At 51.3% G+C, this 20,436-nt stretch overlaps 1 protein-coding gene across 1 annotated transcript in view; it reads right to left on the reverse strand.

Moving 5' to 3' along the window:
• LOC119089409 (NACHT and WD repeat domain-containing protein 2) overlaps positions 1 to 14,353 on the reverse strand; it is a 34,940-nt gene extending 20,587 nt beyond the window's left edge. The window contains exons 1-4 of the mRNA XM_037212075.1: positions 14,272 to 14,353; positions 10,274 to 10,439; positions 3,593 to 3,759; positions 595 to 786 (exon numbers count right to left, since the gene is read on the reverse strand). Coding sequence (XP_037067970.1) covers positions 595 to 786; positions 3,593 to 3,759; positions 10,274 to 10,338 — 424 coding nt within the window. The 5' untranslated portion in view covers positions 10,339 to 10,439; positions 14,272 to 14,353. The remainder of the gene's footprint in view (positions 1 to 594; positions 787 to 3,592; positions 3,760 to 10,273; positions 10,440 to 14,271) is intronic.
• Positions 14,354 to 20,436: the final 6,083 nt, after the last annotated feature.

The following is a 20,436-nucleotide window of genomic DNA, read 5'->3' on the forward strand; positions in this document are numbered from 1 at the left end:
TCGCCCCGATCCGCGGGGCTCGCGCAGCCTCCTACCTTGCAGGTCGCCCCGATCCACGGGGCTCGCGCAGCCTCCTATCCTGCAGGTCGCCCCGATCCACGGGATCGCGCAGCCCCCTACCCTGCAGGTCACCCTGATCCGCGGGACTCGCGCAGCCCCCTACCCTGCAGGTCACCCCGATCCGCGGGGCTCGCGCAGCCCTCTACCCTGCGGGTCACCCCGATCAGCGGGGCTCGCGCAGCCCCCTACCCTGCAGGTCGCCCCGATCCACGGGATCGCGCAGCCCCCTACCCTGCAGGTCACCCCGATCCGCGGGACTCGCGCAGCCCCCTACCCTGCAGGTCATCCCGATCCGCGGGGCTCGCGCAGCCCCCTACCCCGCAGGTCATGTCGCCCCGATCCGCGGGGCTCGCGCAGCCCCCTACCCTGCAGGTCGCACCGATCCGCGGGGCTCGCACAGCTTCCTACCCTGCAGGTCGTCCCGATCCGCGGGATCGCGCAGCCCCCTACCCCGCAGGTCACCCCGATCCACGGGATCGCGCAGCCCCTACCCCGCTGGTCACCCCGATCCGCGGGGTTCGCGCAGCCTCCTACCCTGCAGGTCGCCGCACGTGTAGATGCAGATCTTCCTGGGCTTGAGGATGGGCTTGACATAGTTGATGTCGCCAGTGACGAGGCTGCGCACTAGCTCGCTAAGCTTGCTGAGGTCGGGCAGGCCCGGGTCGAGCGGCTGGTCAGAGGAGGCCGACTTGCTGACCGTCTGCGCCGGCTGCGGCACCCGCATGGCTGCCGACATGAGAAGACGCAGCGCCGAGTGCGCTGTGTGTTACTCAATAACGGCTGCCGACTGCCGGAGCGACGCGAGGGCAGGGCTGCCAGTGCGCTGTGTGTTACTCAATAACGGCTGCCGACTGCCGGAGCGACGCGAGGGCAGGGCTGCCAGTGCGCTGTGTGTTACTCAATAACGGCTGCCGACTGCCCGAGCGACGCGAGGGCAGGGCTGCCAGTGCGCTGTGTGTTACTCAATAACGGCTGCCGACTGCCGGAGCGACGCGAGGGCAGGGCTGCCAGCGCGCTGTATGTTACTCAATAACGGCTGCCGACCGCCGGAGCGACGCGAGGGCAGGGCTGCCAGCGCTGGTGAAAAGCTGCCAAAATGAAAAATTTATCAAAGCAAATAGCGAAGAAATTCAGATGCCTGTTGGCGATAACACGGCAAAAAATGACCACTACTGGGGATTCCCGAAAAGTGATTCGAACTTACGTAAGGGTAAACTTCCACAGGTAGGAACAAAAAGACATTGTTCGACTTTGATCAAATCGTGTAACATTGTACTTGCGGTCTCACGAATGATACTCATTTTGATTGTGCTTGAACGGCTCGCACAAATGACTTTGACTTGAAGAAATCATGACGAGGCATGCTTGTTGGCTGTGTCCTGGGTCTGCTACCCAGCAGTCATTTCATCTCAGGGGGCGACTCTAAAGCCGGCCTTGCGCTACACGCGACCAAGATTGACCGTTTGATCGTGCTGTACGTACAATGGTACGATTCATCTGCCCCGTGCTAGGATGACCCTCTCTCTGGTGGGGTCCCAGGTAACCACTACAAAGTGTGCAGGCCGAAGGCTTGCTCTCTCGGGAACTCCAACTTGGCGCCACCGCACGCACGTCCTCGATACTACAGCTCACGTCGCGTGGTCAGCAATCTCCTGCGCAAGCGGCCTCTGCTGCAGATGTTTAGATTGCGCAGATGCCGACATGAGGGAAATACTGTTGCGATCTGTAATACATGCTTATGTACTACAGATAAGCTTGCCGAAAGCATGGGCAAGGCACGGGAAATATGAGGTTGCCGATAGACTTGGCGATATAACTGGAGATTAAACGTTATGTGCGTACTTAGTGATATAGGCCGCTCGGAACCTGGCGACCCTGTGCGGGGGCAGCGGCACTGGGGAGGAGGTGGAGGGGAAGGGCCGCGGGTGCGGCTCGGGACTTACGAGAATCTTGGCATTGGAGCTGATTGTGCGTTAAGTACAACGGTACACGTAAAACGTGCAGACGATTTTTGGCGTGGTTTCGGCATCCGAAACCTTTAATAACACTCAAATATTGAAGAGCGTATATGTGTTACCCGTATACTCTCATATACTCTTTTACAATACTGTAAGCATTTTTATAACATTCATACGTGACATCTCCATGGAGTTCTAAGCTTGCGGATACTGGCATTCCGCAGATGTTTTGCACAGCTAACGGAAAATGCCGCTTTGAAGCCATTATAGCAAGGCTGGAAAGGTTGGCCTTTTGTAAGCTTTTAGGCGACACTATCTATCAATATGAAGACAAAAGAAATCCGCGTCAGACCAGAAAACGGCACGCCGGTTTAAATAAGACAGTATTTCAGAGCTGTGTGTGCGTGTGAGGGGAGGGGGAGAGTTGAGTCAGACTAGTGACCAGGGGAGGTGATACCACTTGTAAGCATACAAAATCATTGCATTTTTTGATTGCCTGAAAATGTAGAGCCGTAGTGAATGATGTTCGCCCCGACCTCACTTAATTATTAACGTGACGATCAAGCGCTTTTGCAACCAACTCACCAAAAGACGGTGAATTTAAAGAGGCGGTGCTAGGCAAACGAAGCACACCTTAAAATAAGCAGTCAGTGCCATTTGGCGCACGTTATATTTCTAAGGAAGTTGCGTTTGCGACATATGCACGTTCAATATAATTATGCTGTTTCTGTAAGCCTAGACGATGTTCTTTCGTTCGTCACGACTTTACTATAACAAAGCAAGGATGACGCCTTGCATTTTTTCGTGAGACCCCTGACCCCTCAATGTTGAGTTCGGTCTCCAACTGTTGACTTGGTCATTCCCAAATATTTCTGGCAGAAAAAAACCACAGAAAATGTTGACTACCCTCAACAAGTCAACATTGTCATTGGACATTATTTCGTTGTATATCAATATTATGCTGTTGAAACGAAGAACTATTTGCGAAATCAGGCAAAAAATCCGTTCCACAACATCAAGTGTGATAGGTGCTTTGAGAACCACAGGACTTGGTTAGGCTGCGGGCACAAGGTTCGCCCCTCCATTGTTAAAAAGATTGATTTAGCTGAAGGCAGGTGTTGCAGATGACCGTGTACAGACTTCAATTGAGCTGCAGGAAAAACAGCCGGTTGAGCCCTGATTTATCTGTCACATAAATCGAAGTTGTTGCAATTCAAAGGAAATAAAATGTGAGAGACCCTTGCGCGGATTGTGTTCATGATGGGTTTTAAACATCGCAACAAATTATTGATTGCCTTTGGCTCAGGAAAACACCATGGGTTTTAAATATTGGAACAAATAATTTACTGCCCTTGAATTATGGGAAACATGATGGGTTTTAAATATTGGAACACATGATTTACCGCCTTTGACCTTGGTGAAAACATGATGGGTTTTAAACATTGAAACAAATACTGCATTTGGCTTGGGAAAACATAGGTATTTCAAAACCACATTATATAGTGGAGCAATCAGGGCCATGTTCGGAGATATGTCGCCCTGACTCGAACAGTAGCGGCGGCACTGACACTCACAATTTTCTTGATGGTCGGTGTCGACCACCTCGGCCGGCCGCTGACCGCCGGCAGCCGCGCTGTGCTCCGCGCCGCCGACCGAGGCCGAGCCCCAGGAGTGCGCCGAGCTCGGCGTGTACGGCGGACTGTCTGGGGCCGGGCCGTCCCGCGCCTTCTCCGCCGTCGCCCTGCGTCGCAGGTCAGTCAGGTCAGGCCATACTTGACTTCGCCAGCCGGGCCAAGCCGCGCCTTCTCCACCGTCGCCATGCATCGCAGGTCAGATCAGGTCAGGTCAGGTTGAGTCAAGTCGCACTCGACTGTCTGGGGCCGCACCGGGCCGCGCCTTCTCCGACATCGCCCTCCCTGCGCTGCAGCTCCTGTCAGGTCAGGTTGGGTCAGGTAACACTGGACTGTCGGATGACCGAGCCGGGCCGTTTCTTCTCCGCCACCGCCTTGCATCCCTGGTCAGGTCACGTTACACTGGATTTTCGAGGGCCGGGCCGCGCCTTCTCCGCCGTCGCCCAACGCCGCAGGTCAGGTCAGGTCAGGTCACACTGGATTGTCGGGGGCCGCGCCTCCTTTACCGACGCTCTGCGTCGCAGGTCAGGTCTAGTCAGGTCACACTAAACTGTCAGATGACCGCGCCGGACCGTTTCCTCTCCGCCGCCGTCCTGCGCCGCGCGGTCAGATCATATCATAGGTCAGGTCATATGCTGGTACAACGCACATGCACAGCTGCCTTTTATTGACTGCCAGTCTGGGTCACAAATCTGGGCAGCCCCGATTTTCATGCCGTTATTGGTTTCCAAAGATTCATTCCATTTCACACTTCAAATGGATGTGGGAACAGAACCAAGCATCCGAAAAGACATACAATTTCAATAAAATGGCTGCGGCTTTTTCCTATAAAATTAGCTAGTCTCCTCACCATTAGAACAACGGCCTGCTCTCAACCACCACAGACAGGGGCAGCCAAGAGAGAGGCCATGAGGGAGGGAGGGGGGCGCTTCCCCAGCCCTGGATTCTTCGTATTTTCCCCGTCGATGGCCCCGGCAGAAAACTGAAGTGATGAGTGCTTACCGAGCTCCGGGGCGCTCCCTTCAGAAAATCCTGGTGCTCCATGGCCACAGAGGTCTGTTTCTAACCTCTGAGCACCATTTGTTTGGATAAGTTTTGAACTCGATTCCTCAGCGGCTTGCCCACCGCATTAAACCATCGGGCTGAAAGCTTGCTGCGTTGGGGATCATCAGGCCAAATATCATAAGTGCACCTTTTCAGCTTGTCAGCTATCATAGCTGGTGATAGGCCCTGAACTCTCGCGCGTTGTCAATGCGTCTGTGCCGAAGGACATTTACCCCGAAGTGTAGAAAACTGCTGAGGTGGTCCCCATTTACAAGCGAAAGGCGACGTGTAAAAGCCCTCTAACGACCGTTAGCCCTCTGTCCAACTTGCCTTGACTTGCTGAGAAAATTGCCTGCGATCAACTCTCTCGGTGTATGTGTGACCACAGCTTGTATTTCATGACCAATATGCGTACAGACCTTGTCATTGCGCCGACCGAGCACACCGTGCCTGGCGCTGCCGAATCTGTCAAACAAGACTTGGAACGAACGCGATGACATTTCATCAGGTACAGCCGCCGACCTCAGAATAGCCTTTGACGGCGTCGGCCATGGCGTTCTGTTAAACAAGCTGACGGTGTGGTATCGACCCAGTATGGTCCCGCAGCTATCCGGCCGGCCGGAGGCAGCCAGCGAGAGGCAGCACCGCGACTTTGCCGGTTCGTTTAGAGCGCTCCAGGGGTCTATCGTCGGATTGGTCCTCTTCAGCCTGTTTATGACTGACCTTCACTTGTCACTTACTGGGCTATCGAGTCATGGCATACGCTGACGACGCCCGGCTGCTCGATCACGCACCACCCGACCCTCGCAGTCCCGAATCACTAAAAGATCGTGTCGAAAACCCTTTGGACTCCGGCCAGCGCTGGTCCAGATCAGCGTTGCTCACTAAAGATGAGCCCAGAAAAAAGGTTTCACTTTAGTCGGGACCCATCAAATCGTCAACAAAGCAAAAGACTTCCGCATAAGCATAGCTGGATACAGCTGGGTGACCAATTCTCGTCTTCTACACGACTGCTGGGTGTGACCATCGGCGTGTGCATGTTCCGGGACATTTACGTCCGTCACATCGTGTGAAAGTGCAACGCCCTTCTATCACTTTATCTGTTTTGCCGCCATTTTAAACGGCAAATGTTAAAATTGGTGATCAAAGAACACGTATTTCCGCACATTTCATGCAGCTTTTCCGTGACGAGTGGAGAAACCAGAACTCAACTAGCCAGGATACAAATATCATAAACCTCAGTGCTCGGCTCGTGACTGACATGCGGGTCTGTCCAGGAGAAGGTCACACCGGCGCTGAAGTCCCTGGGATGGGCCCAGGTGGAGCGGCTGGAGTGGGAGAGGAACCCCCTCAAAATTCATAAAGCCCTTCAGAATCAGCGCAGCCTGCTGACGATTCACCGCATGTTTGTCCCTCGATCCGTGGTGTCCCGCCGGGCCGCCCACTCATTCGACGCCGGGGCTCTGGAGCTGCCGAAGTGCAAGCTCTCGGTGACGCAGAGGGAGTTTCACCACCGTGCTGTCGCCCCCTAGGGCCAGCTACCTTCGGCTCTCATTGAGTGCCCGACACCGTCCGCGTTTCGTGCGTCTTTGAGAGCACTGAAGGCCTGAGAGCCGCTCGCTCTGTGATTGCTGCATTGGCTTTTCGGGAATTTTCTGCTAACGACCTTTATTTGCATTGTGCGTATGCACCTGCGATTTTTTCCTACGAATATTGTCGCAGTTCCTTTGCTTTGTAACTTTTTGTTTCATACCTTATTTAATCCTGAAAAGCCAAACAGTATGCATGATTTAAGTGATTGGTTTACATTTGCAGATATTGAAGCCAGCATGACATATGATGACACAAAACACTTATGCCTATTGGTATATTTTTCGAGTGGAAAAGACTACACTAGACAGCACAATTCTGGTGAGTAAATATGGCCCTCTTTGCGCCATGGTTTGATAATGTCATTGTACGTTGCACAACATTGATGAAAGCCATTTGAAGGCCGTTATATCTGGACATCACGCTCACGACCGCCAGATATGAACGCCTCGACAAATACAGATTTTTGGGCCTTAATCGTCGCATGACTTATGGAATGACAGGTTTTGAATGACGTTATTGTGACGACATGAACACCAAGGTGACTTCGAAATACTCTCCCCGATAAAACATCATTAGGATTGGAGTAGTGATGTCAGCAGCATGTACAGCATCATTCAACGTTACAAAGACGATGAACTCAGCGCCCGCAAACAAGGGGAGAGGCGGGGCCTTGCTCGGATGATTGCGGCTGCACAGAACCAGCCACTGGTCCGGTCGGCTGGCAGCAAGGTTGGCGCGTCCCCAGCGTTTCTTTTTCGTTTGCGTTCGCAAGTTCAATGCAAGCCAAGTAGCCGCGCAAAACTACTGAAAGAAACTGGTGTGCTCTACACCAGCGGGATGAAAGCCGCAGATACCACTGATGAGCGTTAGAGCATAAACAACACAAATCCGAAACTGTGCCGCGAATTTCTGAGGCCACACGTGGACAAGGACGTTGCCATGGAGGATGAGCTTGTGTGAAGGTGTTTTTTGTATTCAACTTCTACAGCTTTTGTGGGTCAGAAATCTGGCCGCTTTGGAGCTTTGCGGTACTTTTCGCCCGATAGCGCAGACAATTTGGGTCCACCCACCTACCAGGGTAAACGTTAACCGTAAAGGGGCCCGAGAATTCTGGTCTACGAAACCTGGAGTAACTGAATACTTAACAACCTTTCACAAACATTGATATATCCAGCTAGAAAAACCCGGAGCGGTGAAAGCTTTTCGCTTTTGATGAGCCTGAAACACCCGCGAATAAAACGTTCTGCACCCGCCCACATGGAGACGTTCTTGAAGATGTGGAGGTGCGCACTGAGAATAACTCTCCACGAAATTAATTCATCTGGGTCTCGACTTTTCCCGAAGGGAATCCACGTCCCGTGGCCTGCCCCAGTCGTGACAATTTCTATGGGAAATTCGACTACTAGCAGTGCCTCAACACAGTACTGGTTCCCTCTGCGTAACAGCACGATCCGGACAATGACCTCGTCTTCTGGCCGAGTCTGGTGACCGCGCACTGGGCCAGCGGGACGACCCAGTCGCCGCTCGCTTCCGAGGGGGGGGGGGAGCGTGGTGAGACAAAAGGAGAACCCCTCCCAATGTGCTCCCAACTCCGCCCGATAGAGGACGTCTGGGGTGTGGTGAAGTAGAAGGTGTACGAGGGCGGCCGGTCGGCTCGCTCTGAGGTACAGCTGGCGCGTCGCCTGCACGCTGCTGTAGCTTCCATCAGCCCGCAGGTGTCGCGAACACTCATGTGAAGGGTCAGCAAGAGTGTGTGCGTGGCAGACCGGCAAGGACCACGGTCCTGTTATCACGGGGTCACTTCGGTAGTCGATGGCGTGCTGTTCCTGTGCAAAAGTCTGGTGATGTTATGGACATATCTGGTTTGTTTTAAGCTATTAAAGTTTTCCTAAGCAGTTTCAAGCAGTCGGTTATGAAAGGTGTTTCCCCTTAGTCCGAAGAAGGCCTCCTGCCTTACTGCATCATGACCACATCCGCTACAGCGGCCTCGTACGCACTGAGGATCTCAGCCGTCTACGATCTCTACAGTGCAGGGATGGGGGCAGTCACTTCGTCGCAACAAGGGTTTCCCACCGTATCCTGGCTTGTCATCACACACACTTTACATTACTCGGACCTCCTCTCGTCCACGAAAGGAATTTTCCTTGCGACATATGTGTGATCTCCTTTTATTGCTGGAAATCGGAGCGGGTGTCATGGTCCAACGACGTCTTGAAACCACCGAGCTTGTCTGTATGAATAAGTTATACCTCATTGCAAAATGCATGCAAGGAAAACATGGCTGGCGGGCGGTGGTCCGACACGGATTTCTTTTGTATTGTAAAATGTTAAAATGTGTTTTTATTGTAAAAATAAATGCCGAGTGCTTTGCATGAGTGGCATCCACTTCAGAATATCTTTGACAAGGCTCGCTACGTGCACATTGAACCCACCATCCCAGCATTTTCAACCCAGTTCCTTAGATAATTTTGCCTCCGCCCTTTCGCCGGGCTGGGCATGGCGGTGGGGGGGGGGGGGTTACGTTTCATACATTGCTACTCCACCGTCACCGCGGGCTTGGGTTGACCCTTGTTGACCGGTTGCCAGCTGACCTTTCTAGCCAGCCGGACCGAACAATGAACTCACCCTGGGAGTCATGCCCAGTGCCACTGGATAATTAGTTCAGGATCTTATCCGGCGACAACAGAGGTGACAGGATCCTGCCATGGGAAACATGTAAACAGAAAAAGTCGTTCGGAGCCACAGCAGGCCGTAGATTGTTTCCAACGGATAACGTGAGGATAATGTAAGTGATAGTGTAACTCTGTCATTTTAACTATGGGATGACGTACGGTAAGAAGGTATACCCGTAACAGTTCTCGATCTGAGCCAATCCCATATGTCAGCCAACTTCCGAATAAGACGCCGCAAAGTGAGTGGCTTAAGAGTCGTAGCCTACGCATACCGCCCTGTTTGTTTGTTATAATGGCCTAAGTCGTCGGACGCCGACCTGAAGTAGAACGGCGACGATGTTTAGGTCGGTACCATAATCACAGAACAAACTGATCTTTACCTAACATTTTACGCCCAAACATGTTGTGACGAAATTAATACAATAACGTAGCAGCAGCAGCAATAACCCCACACTAACATAGGACATCTTCACACGTTATACTAAGAGACGACCCTCAACACGGAGCTACCTGCCAGTGTGACGCGGTCTAATCCTGCACCAGCTTCCCGCGCGCTGGGTGCATGGAGCATGGTCTCCCTCTCCGTCCCCGCAGAGAGGCGACCCTTCGCTGACACAGCGTCGGACGATTGGGGCCGGCAACAGACCCCCGGGCTTTCATTCCGGCCCGCTCGCCTCTGGCCGTCGTCCCACACAATAATCAATTCCAACAGTTCATCGCTGCACCAATAAACCTGCAGAGATTATCCGAAATCCATCAGCCCGGCGCTCATATGCCGCCCGTGTAATGCCACTAATTGTTATTTAGTGTGCGTTATTGAAGCCGAGTGTCGGCGCCCTCCCAGGCGTGCGGGGCCCGAGTCGGGCCGCCCCGCGCGACCCGACCGGCATCAGGCGCGGCCGCAGCAGCAGCCGGCGCGCTTTTAAGGCAGGCTTCCTCCTCCGCCGGGCATCCGTGTTTGGGACCCAACGTCCTTCGCTGAATGAACAAGAGATAGGTAGAGCATGGTTGAGGATGTGCGCCCGCATGCTGGGTGCAAAAATGTACCTTATCTCTGCGACGTGCAGACGATTACCTTTTGCAGGAGACTGCCCTTCATGTGTTGGGTAAAAATGCTAAAATGTCTTTAAAAAATCATCTTGCAGGTTCTAGGCATGGACAGCGGGCTGATATACGTTCACAGTAGCAAAATTATTTGATGCAGAACATGTCTTCCTCATTCCTGAAGCTCCGGTCGCCCACCTGAGCCAAATATTCTCCATGACATGTAAACTCATCTTGCATCCAGCTAAGAAAACCAGACCCGGCGACTCACCTCTCTCCATATTTATTGATGGACTCGTCCGAAGCGGTGGATGTTGTTGAGCAACTCGTTCCCATGGTGACGTCAGCTTGCGGAGTCCGCTTGCTTCCCCCTGGAGACGGCTGCTGCAGCTGCTGCCACCATCACATCACGGCATGCTGCTTCCTCTTCTGCTGGCCTGTGGCAAAGCCAGACTGGCGTCAGCCACCAGCGCCGTCACCCTGGAGGCCAGGGCAGCGGCGTCCACCGGACTAACCACGGCCTCTCTCCTCAGAGACAGGCTAAACGCGTACAAACTCCAAGTTGAAGCGCGCTTTAACATCAGTTCCCTACCTAGTGAATTTAATTTGCTCAAATAGAGTGACGACCAATTTTCGTGTTGGTTTTGTACCGTTCGTCAGTGGTAACTCGGATTCTCTCGCCATGTTGGATGGGAGATGTAGCGCGCTGGCGCATTTCTAGCCCCGGCGGAGTCTGTTGGCGAGATCAACCTCTGTTGCTGACAAAGGAAATCAGTGAGTGATGGAAAGAAATTCGAAATTTGTATACACAGTCCAAAGAAGCAACAGAGCATTCCTACCGTCTGAAGGAAATCCAAAGCCCTAGAAGTTGCAAGTTTTGACTAACCAGAAAACAAACAGCAATTCAAATGTGTCTATTTCCCGTTACACAAAGGTCGTATACCCAGAACGCACATGTCATAAATATATGGCATATAAGCTGCATTTCATTTCCACACATCTATGCATTTTTCCACAATGAACGACATGACTGGTGGGATGAAAAACATAAAAGGTCGAAAACCCACTAAGTTGATGCAGTCTGAAATCAGAAGCAATGACACGAAGGAGCACGGAGGGTTCAAAGCGCGTCAGCATCTGGAGAACAATCATGGTGATTAAACGCAACTTTGCGTGCAACACCCAGAACCGTAGCATTAATTCCGCAAAGTTTTGTGGGCTGCACTTCTCCCATGGGGTGGACGGTACGCGAACAGTTGCGCTGGCAGTCCGCAATAAACGCGCATTCCGTAGAGACATCTCCGAGCGAAGGGTAACTGAGCTGCCGCATTGCAGGATTGCAGGATTGCGAACTTGCAAACTTGCGAACTTTGCGAACTCTGGGACCAATAACCTGCAGACCCGAGCTCTGTATGTCAACTATTCATGCTAGAGACGCACCTTTTCAACCAGTTAGCCCGCTAATTTCTGACCCGCAAGAGCCCGCGGGCTTTTGGCGGGGTTATGGGCCAGACATGGCGGGCTTTTGCGGGTGAAAACTTTGAAAAAACTCATCACGTATTTTTGGCTATTCCCTAAGTTTAAAATCACCCCAAAAAACGGAGTGTGCCGCCAAGTACCGAAAATCATGAAGCAAGCATATTTGTATTTTTTACACCAAGAGCACCAGGGACAGAAACTCGGGACAGAATGGATACACCGCTAAACGAAGTTGCACAAATTGAATAGCTTCACGCAAACATCTCACTCAACATTCAATAACAACAACCCAAGTTTTCAAAAGCAAGGTCTAGTTTCATTGAGCAGCAGCAAGGTATATCATTAATATAACTTGCACTTGGCTATTATTGTGACGGTGTGGCGTAAGTTTTCTTGTTTTACATACAAAAAAATAATCGCACATATGACGTCAATAAAGAATTCATTTGTCAACATCATCAAAAATTCTTCATTGACGTCATATGATGTCAATGAAGAATTCAACAAAGATCGAAAGACGTAGCCTGCAGTCTATGTTGGCTGCAGAAAGGGTTCCGGAAATTATGTTTACAGCTTTGATTTGTGAAATCTTGGGTCAACTTTGGTTAAAAAACATTTTGGCTTCCATCCTCTTTCTTCCCATTTATAGTTGAAGACTGCCACCATAGCGTAAAACATCTACTTCGATGCATCATAACTTCCATCGTCCACGCACTTTGCTAACTGTTCTCTAAGCAACATCCGTGATGGTAGCCATGTCAGCCGGCTGGATCACTAGATGAACGGGGCGGGCTGGGCTGCGAGCGTTTGGAAAACCAGAAAAAACTGCGTCTCTAGTTCATATCCAAGGCGTTTGTTATCGCTCCCATGCGCGGGTCAGCCTACCATTCCATGTGTTGCGGTGCAGCCTCCGGAGCATTGCTGGGCAGTCTACCAGCGCATTTGACACCTTGCGCGACAGTATACGATACCTTCGGACACAATTCTCAGGCTGTCCCATCGCGGAACAGTTCAGCACCGGGGCGGCCTGAACTGTTCAGCCCTCGGCCTGAGTATCCCCTTGCGCTGGGGTAAACTAGAAGCGCACATGTTGTGATACCACTGTAGCTGATCGCGAGTGCGTTAAAACGATGCACGAGCCGTCTGGGCATATCGTGCAATATAGAGTATGTCATGCCGTACAGACATAGAACAACGGTGCTGATGATACGCTTCAATAACATCTTGGCTTTCCTTGGTTTTATGGCTGTACCCCTGCTTTCTCTGACCCAATATAGACCCAAAAGCAAACGTAAGTTCATCGGCCAGGATTTGAAGCGAGCGTATCGCTTTTGACTCTGCCTGACCCCTGGACGGCCCACGGCAGCCCCTTGTAACTCAACGTTAGTTTTAGACCGGAAATATATCAAGGTGGCAGACTCAATCCGAGCCGGCAACGGTGAGATTGCATTCCCGGAAGCACGGTCAGCATAGCCATGACCCCTGAGGCGTGAGCTTCGGTTCAGTATAAAGCCGGGGCCTGGCTCTCCGAACACCGAGCTCAGATGAGCCCGGCTTCTCAGACTGAGACAATCAAGGACACGACTCTGACGCTCAATTGCACACCAATGTGCTATTGTACAGCTGTGAACCAGCGGCACGGACCCACTGCACCGTGTGCATTCATTATCTTGCGACGCACGCTGAATGCATTATCATCGTAATTTCTGAGGAATCTGCACCAGTGTCAGTCACCCTGTGTTAGCCTGACCTGATCTATCCAACCCTAGCCTGCCTGACTACAATATCTGACCAGTATTTTCAAAAGAGTTTCCTTTTAGTGAGTTCGCCCTCGCTGTCCGCCGAGTAGGCATCAAATCCACGTTGCTTTTTTGTTATCGGGGAGGGGCATCAGCTTCAGCATGACTGTTACAATAAACAAGTTAATGTGGTGCCGCCATCAACATGAAACAAGTGCACAGAACAAAATATTTGAATCTTGCCACACTTTTTGAAAAGTTTAGGCTTCACGGATGCATCGGTTCAAAAAACAAACATATAACCAAAATAAGACATTTGTGTCAGGGACGGCGAACGTAGGCGAGGTGCAGAGCAGCTGCCGTCGCCGACAAAATGCATTAGCCCAGTGGCTTTTTATGGAAAAGTAACGCGATAAGAATCGTGTCTACCATCCCGGATCTCCCAAAAGGATCAGCTGCTGCTTGATTCTGTTGGACAAGCATGCCTTGTGTCACCGCCACGCCAACACGAAATATTCGGCAGAGCAACGGCCAGGGCAGACCTGACATAGAGCACAAGGTGATAAGTCCAAGCAGACCAGACATAGAGCACAAAGTTATAAGTCCAAGCAGACCAAACGTCGAACACAAGGTCATCAGTCTGAGCAGACCAGACATAGAGCACAAGGTCATAAGTCCAAGCACACCAGACGTCGAACACAAGGTCATCAGCCTGAGCAGACCTGAGCAGACAAGGTCACAGTCCAAGGCACACCAAACGTTGAACACAGAGTCATCAGTCTGAGCAGGCCAGACACCGAACAAAAGATAACCAGTCCGAGCAGACCAGACATAGGACACAAGGCCATCAGTCCGAGCTGCTGCACACAAAACCCAGGTGCGTCACCGACGGCGTCCCGCCCACTCGAGGCCATCCAGTCCTGCAGCGCACATGTTGCACAGTACCCGGCCACACGGCCGCCGCCGCGCCGCGCCCGCCTGGCCCGGGCACAGCCCGTGCCCCTGCGACGCCTCGCGAGGCCGTGAGAGCGGGGGGCGCGCCAGTGCTCACCTGCGTCACCACAAACGCTGGTCAGGTACGACGCGCTGCCGTCGTGTGTTTGGCGCGAGCGCGAGGCGCCAGCATCCCGCCGTCGCCGCCGATCGATCGCCTAGCTTCGTACAGCGGCCGCCAGGTGGTAGCCGTATCGCTCGACCAACCAACTTGCCGAGAGGGGAGGGGTGGGGGACGTCTTCGAGCGGAGATGCTGCGGCAAAGGATTAACTGGTTTATGGCAAAATTGTTACTGGCGCTCCTAGGAGGAGCTTCGACCCCGACGCGCACGAGCGGTCTCGTTGGTACGCCTGTTGCAGGTGCCTTGCGGTCGGGCTTCTCGCGTACCATGCGGCGAGACAGTGGAGGCTTGGGCTACAGCATCTCATATCGCTGTGTGTATTCCTTACAGATCCGGAGTTTTTCAGCAACCCCTACCAGGCACTAGCAGAGCACAGCATCAAGCCAATCCTCCCCCTCCCAGAGGCCTTGAGGTGTCAAGGAAGGATGGTTGCGTCATTTCCAAAGTTCCCATCTTCTTCGATGAATGCAATTCGGGAACTGTCTCATGTGCTGAAGGGGAGCTCAAGTATGAATACACCGAGTCCTTCGCAAATTAATTGCAGCTGTGACAATGTATGCCAGTGTGCGGCAACCGAATCAACAGTTTGCCAGGAGCAAATCCTTTCGTACATATTTTCGTTTCCAATGATGCCGTGGGCGCAATCGTCAGTTTGGTTCCCAGAACTAAAGCCTCGAATAAAACTTCGTGCGTAACTATGACACTCGCCTAACCGAATCGACCGTAGGGCGATTCATGAGGGCTCTAATATATCTAACACGCAAGCACACACACACACACACACACACACACACAACACCACACACACACACACACACACCACACACACCACACACACACACACACACCACACACACACACACACACACACACACACACACACACACACCACACACACACACACACACACACACACACACACACACACACACACACACAACACACCACACACACACCACACACACACACACACACCACACACACACACACACACACACACACACACACACACACACACACACAACACACACACACACACACACACACACACACACACACACACACCACCACACACAACACACACACACACACACCACACACACACAGCAGCGCCCTACTGAAATGCCGGTTACACTGAAAGCACGCACGTTGACACTTTGTGTGTGCCGTGAGGGAATGCAGCCGGATCGGCAATGCGAACGAATAATAATCCAAACTTCCCTAGACTCTCTGGTCGGCATGACCGCGCGAGCTTGTGGAGAGTGTGACGTTCGGGAAGGGCGTTTGGGTCGCGGCTGTGATCAGCCCATCCGATGTTAATGAAGCGTCCGATGACACAGATGCCGGCGACAGATGCCTGCGTGACAACCGTAACGAGGTGGAGATGCACATATCAAGCTAAATGAAATTTGTCAATCAAACATTCCAAGGCTTAACGCAGACACGTGCAATGTTTTTGCATATTATCTAACACTTACCGGAAAAGTGCGCATCATAGCCTTTTTGTATTCCGACACACGACATGCATCGGAATACAGAAGTCTTCAAAGACTGAGAGCACTGAATGGGACGTAAATTAAAATCAGCCATAACCCTATTCCGGTAGATACTGTCACAGCCAATTTCGTCTGTTAACAAAGTTGATCGCGAGAATTCAATATCCATTGCCAGTGCAGTGTCTGAACGGAACGCGGTAGACCGCAGTCCTATTACATTCCTTTCTTGGCTACTTTTACTTCGAATCTGCTATGCGGTAATCAGGCGTCTGCAATCTTAATGAAACGCCATGGAATTAATTGCGCTGCCATCAGCGTTCCGCCGGTCCACGACAGCCAGGCTCAGGGACTAAACGCATTTTTTCATCATGTTTATTGATGGCTGACTCATGCTTTCTTCTGAGGCCTGCCAAAGTATGACGTTATCTACGGAAAGCATGACGCAAGATTGACTGAAAATGTGTGAGATTGCAGTATGTGTTCAACGTTGGTATGGCTGGGTTATCGAACTTCATTTCATCAGGCCAGTAGGGTTATAGCGTTATAAGTTGTCAACAGCACATCAGTTTATAGCACGATTTGCTTTAAGACATTATAGTTTAACAATATTGTATAGTTGGCTAAATGACCGCACTCAGAGTTTTAAGCCGTTCTTATGTGATCACATTAGGCTGTTACCTCGTGATGATAAGAATCGTATTCACTCTGATCGTTAGCACAGCTTGAAACGGCGAGCGCTGTCAATATAGCCAATGTTTGCCCCAACACGTCGTTTACCCAGTATTTCCTCGTATATTGAAGGTCGATAACTCATCATTAGAACTCTGACCTCATGCGTAATGCCAGGAAAACCAGGAGCTAAAAGCCTTCTCGCTTATATTAAATATATCTTCAGATTGCAGTACGTCGGACATATATCTAACAAGCATTCCTCTGCGCCATTCATGCTTTATTTGACCGTTGTAATAGTCTAGAACCGAAGCGACGCCCGCAGAAGATACGCACGTCACGAGAGTGGACGTGTCTTTATCTGTGCAGGGAAAGGGATCTATCACTTTTCCCATATGACACATGATCGCATTATCAAGCTACTCACAAACGGCATGGTGGCCGGCACGGCGCCGCGGCCCTTCGAAAACGATGGCGCTCATGTGACGTGATCCCCGCGTCACCTGCGCCCAGAGCACAACCCAGTCCATCAGCCGCGTCACGATGACGTCACGATCTCCCCACCGACCGTCAGCCTAGGTCCGGCTGTACGGTCACTGCCGCCCGATGACGCGGCTACCACGTCAGAAGCGGCGCCGGCCGGCCGCATTGTGCGCGTGCTCTTCAGCTGAACAGTGGCGCTGAGACGCGGCCGCCGCGGCCGCCGGTCACCAGGGGGCAGTAGGAGCGCGTGTGGGCCGTGTCGCCCGTGCCCTGGCAGAGCTCGCACACGTGGGAGCGCAGGATGGGGCACAGCACCCGGCCTGCCATGGGAGACAGAGGTCAGGCCATGGGTCAGCCGTTCGCTTCTTGACGTGCTGGGCAGTGGGCACAACACCTGTGTCCCGTCCCGGAGGGAAAGAGTCGAGCCTCATACGACTCGCGAACAGGAAGAGCATCGCAAGACCTACAAAGGTCTCAGCAACACTGACTGTAGGTCTTGTGCTAGTTGTGAATACGTCTGCGGAATCAGAGCACAAGTGTCTGCGGACAAAAATAGATTCCATGGCAGTAACATGGAAAAAGACATTATGACAGGGTATGTCCGGGTACTCAAGCTAGTGAATCTGGCCTCTGGGATTGCATTTCGAAGTTGATCGCATTACTATTTCCTCTAACAGCCGACAACCATACCTGATCCGTCACGAAGGGAGTGAGGATGTCACCACCTCCCTTGCTTTTCGCCGTTCTTTCGGCAAAATGCACATGTAGTTTTTCCTGCGGAAACAGGCAAGGAGCATTTATTTATCATCATTGCTTACAGTGAAATCACTCTTGTCTGGTTATTCACTCAGAAAAACCTCAGATGTTTCTAATAACAACGTCAAACACAGCTGTACGAGACAGTTGATAACAGGCTGTGTGCTACCACTATCTAACGAACACAACGCAGGCACCCACGTCGCACCAGTAAAGCTTGTCCTAATCCTCATCGCCTCCAATTGATACTTTGGTGAATAACACGCAATGGCACTTTGCGGGAAGATCACCGCCCAATATTTTGATCCCAAGCAGTAGCACAAGCAGGGGGAGGCACAGGGGACACGTGCCTCTCCCCGCTTAGGTTCCGAGGGGCCCTTCGGCCCCTCGGAACCTACGTTTAAGGGGCCCGAAAAGCCAGCCAGAGGCCTCATTCAGGGGCCCCGGCCCGCAGAGCTGAGCACTCAAATGCCAGCCAGAGGGCGTGCGCGCTGATCAGGGGCCCACTGAGTCAATAAGGGTCTATGTTTCGGTCAGACGGCACCAGAAACGCACAGTCGGCTCCGTGGCGGCATGAGCCTAAGAGGTCATTTCCCAATTAGGGGCAAAGCTAGAGCCAGCGTTTTCATTGCTCGGGGCCCTACAGCGCCTCATAGGGCACTCTGTTGCCAAGGGGCTCTGAGTCGGCCAGAGGCAGTGTTCCAGGAAGCCTGAAAAAGCGTGCAGGGCCCATCCGGTCTGACGATCAAGGGCCCATTGGAGAGCTAAGAGCATAAAGGGCTGGTCAGTGTCCTATTCAGGAGCCCAGACCTTCGAAGACAGACCCTCGAATAACGGTTCGAGGGACCTTTGTGCCGATCGCGGACCCCCTGAGTTCATATGGGTCTATATGTCGGTCAGGTAACACAACACCACACAGTCGGCTCCGTGTCGGTATGGGCTTGAGGACCCACTTTCCAATGAGCTGTAAAGCCGGGGCCAGTGATTTACAGTGGTGTTTGCCTTGTGTGTGTGTTTACAGTGGTTTTTGCCTGCCAGGGGCCCACAGCTCCTAAAAGGGTCCTGTGCTTACAAGGGCCCTGAACCGACCAAGGAAAGTGTTCGACGAGGCCCGAAGAGGGCCCGTCGAATTGCCGGTCCATTGGAACCGACAACCAAAGGCCCGGTACACACATATATATATATATATATATATATATATATATATATATGTTTGATTAAAAATAACTGCTGACTCAGCATTGACGAGCTTTTTGATGCATCGTTCTAGTTCCCGGGCCTTTGACTTGGCACCATCGCTTAGATTAAAGATGGTTCGCACAAAATTACTCATATGTTCATCACTCCTTCCATTCAAACGTTTCGAGATCCTATCTCATCGTCGGAGAAGACTAAGTTGCACAAGAAATAAGTTTTGATTTTTGAAGGATGAAAAATTGTGCACTTCTGTTGGAAAACATTCTTTTGGTACAGAGAACATAAATGAAGCATAACTGATTGAAGTAAGACGGAATCCTATTTTCATTTTCATACATGTAAGAAACACTCATAATGGGAACACCACAAAGACACAATGGGAACACTATTGCCACAATCACATCAGAAGTGCTCACCGTTCACTACCTAATAGTTCAAGAGTTCTGCAAGACTTTGTCTGTCTGTTTACGGCCGGAGAGAGTTCGTTAATGAGTATGCTTTCCCAAATTTGAAGGCGTCTTCTGGCAATGCACGTCCGTAAAATGTCAGTGCTGTCTGTCAGTTGTTGTCGTGTGAAGGTCATGTCGTGTTTCTGTCGCATGTGGTCCAGAGGTGCCCCGTCACGTAAGTGCATTGTCAGGCGTCGTGAGAGTGTCGTGGTCACACCAATGTAGTGTATGGGACGAAGTTTGCAGCCTTCGATGTTGCATTGGAATTGATATACTACACTGGTGCATTTTGGTTTGTCGGGTTTGTCTGGGCTGTTTTAGTTTTAGAAAAAGTTTAAAACAAGAGCTACAGGTATGTTGCCCTGAACCAAAACAAAAAGTACTTGACGAACTCGACGTGATTGAATGTGATGCTAAACGTCTTACTAGAAACAGAATCGCGAAAAAGCTCTCAAGGCTCCATGGTGGACATATAGTATTACCGGAAACTGCTGGCGGTTACATCAATTTACCTCAACATGATCTTACTGAGGAACAAAAAGACGTGCTTAATCTTGGACTTAATTGCCATGTGTTGTCGAAATATGACAAAGCTAAGAACAAAGTAGAACTAGCAATTCTTTACCAGGACATCTTGAATTTGGAAAAAGAGAACAAGGTTACCGTGGACAAGGATCTAGAGAACAGCTTACTGGGAGAGAGCACGAAAAAGCGTGGAAATGACAGGAGCAAGATATTTACACAACAACTCAGGACGGCGGCAAAGGAACTTCGAGAAAAAGACATCATCAATCGGCGAGCGGACAAATCATCACTCTACGTAATACTCGACAAAAAGGAATATCATGAGAAACTAAACTGCATCTTGAACGACGACGAGAAGTTCCGGCGCATCACAAAAGATCCAACAGACAAACTCAGGACCAAGCTTAACAAACTAATCACTGCTGCCAATGCCGCTGTTGATGGCATACACGTTTCCAAGATAACGGGTGAATTCAGTAAGCTAGAATCTCTTTTAAACTAGGGTGGGAGTGAAAAATTACATCGC

This window comes from Pollicipes pollicipes, unplaced genomic scaffold, assembly GCF_011947565.3.
Source record: "Pollicipes pollicipes isolate AB1234 unplaced genomic scaffold, Ppol_2.1 Scaffold_3087;HRSCAF=3621_pilon_pilon_pilon, whole genome shotgun sequence".
NCBI classification, from domain to species: domain Eukaryota; kingdom Metazoa; phylum Arthropoda; class Thecostraca; order Pollicipedomorpha; family Pollicipedidae; genus Pollicipes; species Pollicipes pollicipes.